The sequence below is a fragment of the Morone saxatilis genome, unplaced genomic scaffold (assembly GCF_004916995.1).
Source record: "Morone saxatilis isolate NCDOM2014 unplaced genomic scaffold, NCSU_SB_2.0 Contig12, whole genome shotgun sequence".
In the NCBI taxonomy this organism is placed as follows: domain Eukaryota; kingdom Metazoa; phylum Chordata; class Actinopteri; family Moronidae; genus Morone; species Morone saxatilis.
In genome coordinates, this window is record NW_023339674.1 from 5,127,660 (window position 1) to 5,138,379 (window position 10,720).

The following is a 10,720-nucleotide window of genomic DNA, read 5'->3' on the forward strand; positions in this document are numbered from 1 at the left end:
AAGGCTTTCCACAAGATTTTGGAATCTGGCTGCAGGGATTTTCTCCCATTCAGGCATAGGAGCATTAGTAAGGTCCAACAGTGATTTGGGGCAATAAGACCTGGCTCACAGTCAGTGTTCCAGTTCATCTTAAATGTGATGAATGGGGTTGAGTTCAGGGCTCTGTGCAGGCCAGTTAAACATAACCAAACTCAGAAAAAACATTTCTTTATTGACGTGGGCTTTTTGCACTGCGGCATTGTCACATATAAACAGAAAATTAACTTCCCAAAGCTGTTGCAACAAAATTGGAAGCACACTATTCTCTGAAATATCATTATCTGCTGTACACTAAGATTCCCTTTAAATAAAAGGACGCCAACCACAAACCTGGATAAAATGCCTCAAAGTAAAAGTATGTGGAAGTATGTGGATGGGGGTGAGAGGAGATTGAAGAACTTGACATGAGTGAGCTCAGGCTTCTGTTTATCCATGAAGCACCCTTTATTATGAATTAATGACTAAGTTGGGGAGTATTGCCACGCTGGCACTGAGAGCTGTTATTTATTGTAATGGTGGATCATTATCTAACTGCATCATCTGTAACCAGCCAATGACAGGCCACCTTAATAATGAGTTTCTCAGTGAGACAAAGCAGGGGATTTTGGTATTTCTTTCCATATTTCCAAACAGCTCTCTCATTAGCATAATGCCTCATTAATTCTGGTTCTGGCCTTGGCACTGTCTAATTCTCACTTGACCCCATTTGAACTTGACTTCTTGAACCTGACTATGATAACAGCTAATGTTGTAAATCTGCAAGAACCGTATAATGTGGGGCACACTTGGGACCTCAGTGAGCTTCATCTCTTTTGCTGCAGAAGCATGGAAATACATCTCCAGGCTACATAAAATGGCAAATACATCTCCAGGCTACATAAAATTGCAAATACACATCATTTGGATGTAGGCTACAGAGATTTTATGGATTATTGACAGGTTCTTTGTGGGCTGCATTAAATCCTTTTGCAGTATTGGGCTGCAGGGATGACGTAATTGAGTAGGCCAACCGGAGGTTAGCATCGCCATAGTTCTCTCTATAAAACGTAAACGGGACATTCCACTGGATTTGGGATTATTGCAGAAAATAAGCTATGTGGCAAACAAAAGTTTATGATACTGGCGTGTTTCCTTCACAAATTAACCCCACTTAAACTATGTTTGAAGCATAAATGCAATTGCCAGAGGGGTATATGAGTGTATGGGAGTGATTATTTCTGACTACTCCAGAAGGTGCAGACAGGCACTAAAGTGAAGAATGTGCATGTAATTTGTTTCACTTGTTTTGATGAGCTTCCAAGTAGATCTTTTAAATGGCAATTTATTTATTTTTTCCCAAAGTTTACAGATTGTTGGATGATTACACCTGAGCCGTTGGTTCAATCCTGTCTGCCGCTCGTAGCACTCGGAACGTGGGTGTGAGGCTGCAGAAACTTAATTTTAGAGTCTCTCTCTATAAATGTTTATATCAAATATAAGGTCAAATTCTATGCCGTTAAAGACGAGGAAACTTGTCTCTCCCTGGTACCAACAATTTACCCTAATGGCCTTGCTAGTTGCCTAAAATATAATACCATCTGAGCAAATTCTCCACTGCAGTTGACAGAGTTTCAGGAGCAGGACCACATCTCAATTATGTCTCTTCTTGCATTACCATAGTAATCCTCTTAACCCTCTCCTCCCCTTTCGCTCTCATTTCTACACCCCCCCTCATCTCTTATTTCTTACCCTCTGAAGGGTCCTAGGGGATCTGTCGAGTCCAGGTGAAATGACGGATTTCAACAAAGCTCCCCCACTCCGCAGCGGCATCCAAGAAACTGATTTGAGCAAAATACTACAAGCATAATACATAATGTTTCGATAACAACAGAGAGTCCAGTGTAGTGTGTAGTGAGTGCAGGACTTTGGGTTGCCATCTAGAGTAAGGAGTGACCATGGCATGGAAAATGTTGCCAAATTTGTGCTGAACAAAAGAGGAGCATCATCACTGGTCACACACAATCAGAGAATTGGCTCTCAGTGCCAGCGTAGCAATACTCCCCAACTTTGTGAGCATAGCTAAATGGGGTCAAGGAATACCACTACAGTGATTAGTTCAACTTCATGGAAGAATAAGGCATACCCAATTTCCTTTGTAAACTTTAAAAGTTTATTTTGTTATATCACATTTACTGTTAATTCAAGACAATAGTCAATTAGTCATTGAAGATTTATTTTATTAATTTAATTATTTAAATATATACACTTTTAATGATAATGGTAGAAGTGGTAATGAATTTGTGTGTGTCCAAACAATGTGTTCTGACACTGTCCTATTTCCTAAAATATGAAATAAGGAGGTATTTGTTATCTGTGGATACTGTATTGTACTTACATCTCCAATAAAAACAAACATATGAGAACAATGTGTTGGTTCATTTATTTAAGCAGTGTAACATCACACGTCTCACTGTTCAAAACACAGATTAAATAACTTCCAACTTCACAAAAACTTGCAGATTTATTGATACCATAGAAGGTGTATAACGTTACTTACAAATCAAATTGCTACAAACTTGCTCCTCTCCCTCTTCATGCCTTTACTATCCCCGCCTGAACCTAGTCCTGGTCAAAGCGACTGTAAAAGGCCTCCAATGGTGTCGGAGGTTGTGTTCGGTCCCGGCTGTGGTCACAGGGAGGCTGCTGAGCCCGGCTCTGTTACCCACTTGCCTGGCTCTGGTTATGGTGCTCATTCCGGTGGTGAACCTCCTCCCCGTACTTCGAGCTCGCAATCTGGGTACAGTCAGGTAATAGGACTGCTAACTAACTAGTCGAAGCAGCTCGTGAGCAGGTAGCACATGCTATGTTACAAGAGAAAAGGTATGTGTTGCAACAATCCCCGGATACTTCTGTCATTTTGTGTCCCAGTTTGACACTGTTTTTGTCTTTCTGTGAATATTCGACTAATGAAAAGTGCATCAACTATGACCCTCTCGTTGTATAACAGTTTACTCGATTATTAGGGGAACAGCCCTATAAACACATAGTACAACTGTATGCCACCACACAGGAAAACACAGATAAGTCATGACCACACCAATGGGCTGCATATCTTTGCATATAAATCTTGCAACTGGATGACATCTTTCTCTTCTAGTTTTTGTGTTAATGCTTCTGGTGCTAATCAAGGTTCAAACAGGATCCAAATGGAAATAGAGGCTTTCCTCTCATCACAGTGAGAGCATTGATCCCAAATGTAAAGTGCAAAACTGTTGGTTCACTGTCACATCCCTCTGTCCCTAATTATTCCAAGGAACTCCACCTCCTCTTCTGCCATCTTGTGTTCATTTTCAAAATCTCCTCGAGAGGATGTGATTAAGAATAAAGTGCAGTTGCTGATGGCAGGAATTAGTGGTGGTGATATAATGCAAAAATATGTCTGAAGCCGAGCCAATTTCAACTGCTTAGTATTCTGCTTTGCTCCTCACTTCACTACTACAGCTCACTTTGTGATAAGAGACCAGCTGACAGCTTATAAACTGCCAAGATACCATGTTCTTTATTACAAGTGTAATGAGGATTGTCTAGGAAATGGGGCCCTGACCAACTGCTCAGCAAAATGATCACCAGCATTCTTTAATAGGAACAGGGTAATTACTTGGCCTGCAAAGAAAAAGGAGAGGTTGGCCGCACAATGAACTTTGCGAGCTCCCAAAAGTGTTTATTGATGCAAACATTTTGACCTACAAATAAACCAGCAAAGTTTTCATAGCATGAGGTAGATGACAGCTTTATGAGGTGAAATGGTTTCTTAATTCATGTCAAAACTGTTGTGCAAGCCTGCAAATTTACCCTATTGATCCTAGCATCTGCTTCTTAGGGCTTGTTGGTCTAGGGTCTCGCTTCAGGGGCGAGAGGTCACGGGTTCAAATCCCAGACAAATCCCATAACTTGATGGCAATTGAGCCTCAATATCCACTTTAAGCCAAATATACAACTATGATTATGCTACCTTTGTTAAGTGTTCTATATGCATCTGTAAATCACAGATTACCACTAAACCCAATAACCTCTAGCGTGCTTATCACAAAGGAGCTGTTCCTCTTCTGGAACAACCACACTGGCTACAGGGCTGGAAGTGAATTGCTTAGACAGATACAGCATGCTCTTGATTGATCAGTAAATGACCTGCTAGCAAAGTGATCCTTTTAGAAGAGAAGAATGTTTTTAGAGGCATCAAACCCCCCTGTCAGTATCCCCCAAAGAGCATACAAATGCATAAATGCAGCCAGAAAAGACACAGATGTCAGGGTAATTTCAGGATACAAAGCTATTCCAGATACCATTTAATTTAGTGTCCAACTTAACTGTTAAAGCTGCTATGTATTTTATGTCAACATAGAATGAAATGAGTAGATGGAAGTATAAAAGGAATCACTCATAATGCCAAACTCTAATTATCATCTGACTCTTGACAATACAGAGCTACAACTCAAAAAGGAAAGATAACATTGCTCCGTGTCAGTTGTGTAGTGTGTATTTATCCCTATGCGATTTTAAAGCTTAAGTTGAATGACATGGAAAAGACCCTCTGGATTACAAGACAAGTACAATAATTAGGAGAAAATATCACTTTCAAAAATGTTGAAAAAATCTTTAATTAAAAAAAAAAAGTATACACAATTGGAACTGAAGGTTTCATTCACAGAAATCAGTAAGATGATACAGAATCTTCATTATTTCATCATTGTATGCTGACATGAAGACTGAACAAGATCAATATGTCTTGATATTCGATACATCATCAACCCGCAGTCAGTACATGCCATCAGAGCCGGGCAGGATAATGAAAACGTCACTAAAGATCACACAGTAAATTTGGTGTTTGGCCAGTCCAGCCATGTTGACTGATAGTAGGTATGGAAGTGGCAGTCAGAACGGAAAACAAACTACAAAAAGAAATAAATACCAGGGTCCATGCAGACCGACTGTAGAGTGTTTCATAGTAACATTTGGACAAACAATCTGTGATGGCATGTTGTGGCGTTGTTGGAGGATGGAACTGATCCAGGACTGAGGGTGGGGCTCCGTGTAGTCCAAGCAGACTGCTGTGGTGCTGTTTTAAAAAGTATTTCGTGCCTCTGTGGGTCGATGCTGCTGAGCCAGCTTACCGTAGCCGCCTCTGGCTGGGTCGTAGTCCTGCCTGTACTCATCTCTCACCTACACGACAAACAAAAAACACACAGCCACGCAGCCAGAAGGCACAGACACATCGCTCATTATTTTAGGCCTAAAGTTACATTCTGATAATAGAAAAAAAACAAACTTGTACGCATTTCCCACACAATAAGCCAGTTCTTAGTCATATATTTGTGTTCCCACAGAAAGCTCATTGTGTACCACTACAACAAAATTGGACGTGATTATGTATGTTGTATTTGGTAACGGCACAATATGTGCTTTCATTTTTCAAATGCCACGCTATAGTAATGCTGTCTCCTCAAAGGCCATGGTTAATCATGCATAATTTATTTTAGAAGTTATATCACTTTCTAAATATCATACTGATGTATGAAAATGTCATGATATACAGTATTGATTTTTTTGAAAGCCATTTCAGTGTGTCATTTTTCAAAGGCCATATTATACTGTGTTTTATATTGGTTTTTTTTATATGCTGTATTGCGGAAAAGTCTAAACGTTTTCATGTGAAGGTCTGAAAAGGTAGGAGGACCCAGAACACCATGGTGACACACCCACGGTCCACAGTGACTTAGAATCAATCACTAGTTATCTGTTCCCTATTTTACTGGTCAATCTGGACACCCAGTTGGTTCCTGGCCTCCTGAACTGTACATTTTATTTTGCACAATGTGATGTGTCTGAGCTGCTTTTAATCTAAACTAGAGTTTAACTGATATGGATTTTTAAAAGTGCACAATAACACTTTTGGATCAAAGCTGCTGATATGCAATATGTTTGAATTTGATTTCATTTTTATGCCAAAATAAATTTGTCTTTGACATAAAAGAACAGTGTATTAAGCCCATGGGACATCAAAACTCTGAACTGATATACAGCATAATAACAAAGACAATATATTCCTTAATGTTTGTGAAATTGATCAAACTGATTGTAGCCCAAACAAATCTGTGTTAATTATCAATATTAAAAAATCTAATAACAATATAGTTTTTCCACATAAACACATAACCCAAACAATACAAATAATACAGACCCCTTACATTTGTTTATGAAGGAATTGTGACCAGGATAGCAAAAGCAGGAGCGTGCAGTTGGAAACTTCAATCATCAGTGCTCTCTTGTGGAAAAACTATGTAATGGAGAAATTTCTAAATGACCTCAAACCGAGTGGTATTCCTGTACTGCAATTTCTGGCTGCACACCAACAGAAATGCATCTTCCTTAAGATAATACTGGGTGATATACCTGCATGGCTGATTTATTGGTCTACTTAAGCTTTCTTTAGACAGTTAATGTGGTTAATCTAACCGCAGCGTGTCCATCCAGCTGGCCGGGACCCAGTCTGAACCTTAAATCAGTGGCTCCTTAAGGACTTTTCTTAACTTAAGGACTCACTAAGGGTGCCGCGAGATTTGTTCATTAGTGTATTTTTAAATGTGCCTCTACCATATTCAAATAAACGAGGAAACATTCTTATTGAATTAATGTTTAGATTGCATTTTCCAATATATTAGAAGGCCTATTTTTGGCTTGATAGGAGCGGCAAAGGAGTGACAGTAAATTGGGAGAAGAATAAAACCCATCTGCTTTCCACATTCATTCTTACATATAATAATTACACGTTTATTTATGTGTCAGAATCCTCACCTGTCCTCCTGATTTACCGCGGCCGTACTGCCGTCCCTCCTTGAAGCCGGCGTCCCAGTCTGTCCTGATGATACGATCGTCCAGCCGTGTGCCATTAATGAAGCGCATGGCATTCTCTGCGCCTGAGCGTACGTAGTACCTGGTACAGCGGGAGTTAAGGCTCCTAATTTCTTTTCATCTCATACCAGTGTGTGGTGCTTTGGTTAGTAATGCAAGTATTCTTTAAACAAAGACTTTTTTTTTTTTTTAAACTGGGTCACATATTTAAAAAGGATACTCTACGAAGCAGAACCCGCAGGCCGTCTTCTTGACTTTATCCAGACCAATGATGATGCGCTTGACATCTCCACTTTTAGAAAACAGCTCGTGTACCTGTTTATCAGTTGCAAAAATAACAGAGAAAAGTGAGAACAGTGTAAAGAGATTATAAGAAATATCTGTTAAATGTTAGAAGACTATTCTGGAAACACTAAATAAAATGAAGGATTCAAATCTCTTACAATTTCAATATAATCCACTAGGATCAAATTACAGATTTCTCATTTTCTTACCACAAAAAAAAAAGAATATAAAGGTTGAAAGTAATTTCCAAAGAAGTTGATGCAGAGCTTAAACTGACGATGTACTCAGTAATAATGTCCGTGTGTCCTACCTGCTCCTCTGTGGTGTAGAAGGAGAGATTCCCAACGTACAAGGTGTTGCTCTGCTTCAGCAGCTTCTCCTGTTCATAGCGGTTACCCTGAAAACACAAGCAACATGGAAAAGATATGAGTGAGCGCTGCTCTCAGTAGGCCAGAGATATGTTTCTCTGTTGTAGATTAGATTGGACGGTTTATAGGAAACGTAGCTACTGATGTGTAGTACCAGGCGTTAACACCTAAATCGCAAATATGTAAATTAATAATGACTTTATTTATATAGCACCTTTTAAAAACAAAAGGGCTTCGACAGACAAAGAGGAACATTATCGTTGTGATGCAGAAAAATGTGATTAAATATATAAAAATAAAGAACACAAAAAATAATAATAAGAGCAGAATAGAAGCCGTAATAAATTAAATAAAAATAAAATAGATATAATAAAGTAAAAAGACACAATCACATACAGAGAGATATAAACAATAAAAATGTGTTTTAAGAAGTGAAATTAAGTTAGTTGAGTTATAATAAATTAACTCATAGTGTGTGTAACGTTATATGTTATATTATAGAAACCATCAGTCCATAAATGTGCCTTTATTGTTAAGCTGCCATAACACACACAACACACACGAGGATATTTTTAATTTAAATTTAAAATTGTAACTTTACAGAGAAAACAATGAGGATATTGATAATTAACAATGAGGATAGTCTTTTAATTTTATCAATGAAAGGATACTTTGATATTTTTGTATCAATGAGGAAATATTGTATTTTTAACAAATGGATTTATTGATATTCTTTAACAATTAAGGATATTGATATTTATCCAATGAAGTATCATTTGGACTATTATTTAACAGTGATATTGATTTTTTTATGTCATATAAGGATATTTGATAATGTTTTAACAATGAGGATATTGATAAGTTTTAACAATGAGGAGGATATTGATATTATTAACAATGAGGATATTGATATTTTTATCAATGAGGATCTATTGAAGCGTGAGCAGCCCGCTCTGTTGTTACCGGAGCGACCGATATAAAAGCCCGTCGCACGGACACTGAGCTCCTCAGATATCCCGTATTGTCTCTCCTGCACTCACCTTGAAATGCTGGTCTCTGTACTGACTCACATCAATGTAGGAATCACTATTCAAAGCGTTTAATTTCGCGGACATTGTGGAGAAAACGCGGGTCGGCGGCCTGCAGCTACTCGTCTGTTAGCATTACGGACGTCCGGTTTATGTGTGTCCTTGGAAGTGCTCCGGGTGGAACAACTTCACCAGCATCAGCTGAGTAGCGCCGCCTGCTGGTGAATTCTGTGTTTATTTATTTTTGTTTGATGTAAATAAATTAATAAATAAATAACAAGACGATGGAACCAGGATGTTTTTGATTTTCTCTTCTGTAAAAAAAAATAAAAATAAAATTATTTATGTATTTATTTATATATATTTTATTTTTACTCTCCTTGTGAAAATTAAAGCCGATACACTAAATGCAGTTTCTGTAAGCTTGCCATGTTAAAGTGGCCCAAAGTCACATGACTATTGTAGCTGGAAGGTCAACTGTGAGATGTGGTGCCACACTATTGGTTGCTGCCTGCTGTCACTGGCTGAATGGCTGCGTAGACTGGTGCTCTGGTTGGATTTGCCTTTTTATCCTGCGGGTCTTTTGTTCGTTTTATATACCGTTCGGATAGTTTACTAATATTTTTCAGACGTAGCAACATTTGTTGGATATTAAACACATTTTTGGATACTTTAAATTTGACTCATTCATTTATTTTTCTGATTCTTTTGGGGGATATATTTTAGTAGGATTTCTTTCTGCCAGCCGTCTGATTTAACTGCTTTGAATCCACTTCTGAGTCTTGTCTACACCATTAATTAAAATGTCCTTATTCACACAGTATTTGCCCCTAACAGCTAAAACAGCAACCTTTGAGAAACCTTTATGATTAAATGTTATAGTACATTCAAAGGGTGCAATTACCAGAATATTTCAGTGCATAAATAAGGCTTCATGGATAACTTTTAAATGTTAATATAATGCTTTATAGATTGTACTACCCAACTATAGATCTACACCATCAATGACACATACAGAGGTATCAGGCTTATTATAAAATGTAAAGTAAGATCTTTAAATACATGAGTGAAGCAAATGGAAACTGGAAAAACTTGTTTTGTTTTCTGTTCCAACAAAATCACATCAATTTCTAGTAAGGTCAACATTTTATTATCATAATTCAAATATTCAAAGTAAACAAAAACATTTATCCTAATCTGTCCCCCGTCTGACTTCTGACTTAATAACAACCTACATTTTTATTTATCTGTGTGTGTGGAAAGACTATAAAGATATAAATGAACCGGCTTATAAATCACAGAAACTGAAAAACAAAAGTGAGATGAAACGGCAGGACACAACGTTATCGTCAGCCCACGGTCAAATACTGGTCTTAGCTGCTCACTGTCAATTCTACTAATGTTTAACAGAGACATACAGTCAGTTCTTGTATCATAATAACATCAGTAAAACCAATAAAAACGGAGCATAACTATAAGTGGCTCTGCCGCGGGGGGTTGCCAACTCTACTCCCAGATTTGCCATGTAGTCTTCATCAGAGGTCAGAGGATCTCTACTTTATGCTCCTGGAACCTGAAAGACAATTACAGTACATTAAACATTCATGTAATTACAAAAAAATCATCTTTTTTTTACCTAAAATTCATGTAAAATTATTTTTTTTGTTGTCCAATATTTTAGAATATGACCTGTTGATGCTACTTCTACTAACAGCTGGGTTTCTTTTGAATATTGATACTGATACGATGTCAGTTTCCGCACCAATACCAAAGCAGTCCTTTTTCATTTCCTGTCGCCTGCAGCTGTTCAGCTCCTTCTGGTTCAATTACTCGCTGACAAAACTAATCCGCTGTCAAAAAAATGCCACAGATAATTTCCCGTTTTATAATAAAATAAATACTAAATACAGTTTTCTTATGGCTGCTTCACAATAAAAGCTGACCGGTGCTCTGCAAGTTGAAGAACAATAAAAATGAAGGCTAAAATCACGAGTTAAAATAAAAAAAATTAAAATAAAAACATAAAGCTGAAGAATGATCAAGTCTTCAAATTTGGGGCGATGGCGGGCTCCGCCACCAACAATAAAACAGTCACATAGAGAGTTAATTATA

General features: G+C 37.8%; 2 protein-coding genes across 2 annotated transcripts in view; both read right to left on the bottom strand.

Moving 5' to 3' along the window:
- Positions 1 to 4,647: 4,647 nt before the first annotated feature.
- On the bottom strand, positions 4,648 to 8,777 carry ncbp2 (nuclear cap binding protein subunit 2). The gene is made up of 5 exons (XM_035654062.1): positions 8,621 to 8,777; positions 7,523 to 7,609; positions 7,148 to 7,242; positions 6,871 to 7,009; positions 4,648 to 5,238 (listed from the first exon to the last, which is right to left on the bottom strand). Exons 1-5 carry the CDS (start codon positions 8,693 to 8,695, stop codon positions 5,140 to 5,142), a joined length of 495 nt encoding a protein of 164 aa, XP_035509955.1. The 5' UTR covers positions 8,696 to 8,777; the 3' UTR covers positions 4,648 to 5,139.
- A 958-nt stretch (positions 8,778 to 9,735) lies between these two features.
- The window catches only part of fkbp2 (FKBP prolyl isomerase 2), a 1,999-nt gene continuing 1,014 nt past the window's right edge, over positions 9,736 to 10,720 (bottom strand). Inside the window, exon 2 of the mRNA XM_035654011.1 lies at positions 9,736 to 10,181. The gene's annotated coding sequence lies outside the window, so the exon portion shown is untranslated. The remainder of the gene's footprint in view (positions 10,182 to 10,720) is intronic.

What these genes read in the sequence shown, in the direction of transcription:
- ncbp2 (XM_035654062.1), bottom strand. Translation starts at nt 8,695, where the DNA reads ATGTCCGCGAAATTAAACGCTTTGAATAGTGATTCCTACATTGATGTG. An exon ending in ACAGAGACCAGCATTTCAAG is followed by an intron (nt 7,610 to 8,620) that starts GTGAGTGCAGGA and finishes TTGTGTTTTCAG; the next exon opens with GGTAACCGCTATGAACAGGA. An exon ending in TGCGGGTTCTGCTTCGTAGA is followed by an intron (nt 7,010 to 7,147) that starts GTATCCTTTTTA and finishes CCGCTGTACCAG; the next exon opens with GTACTACGTACGCTCAGGCG.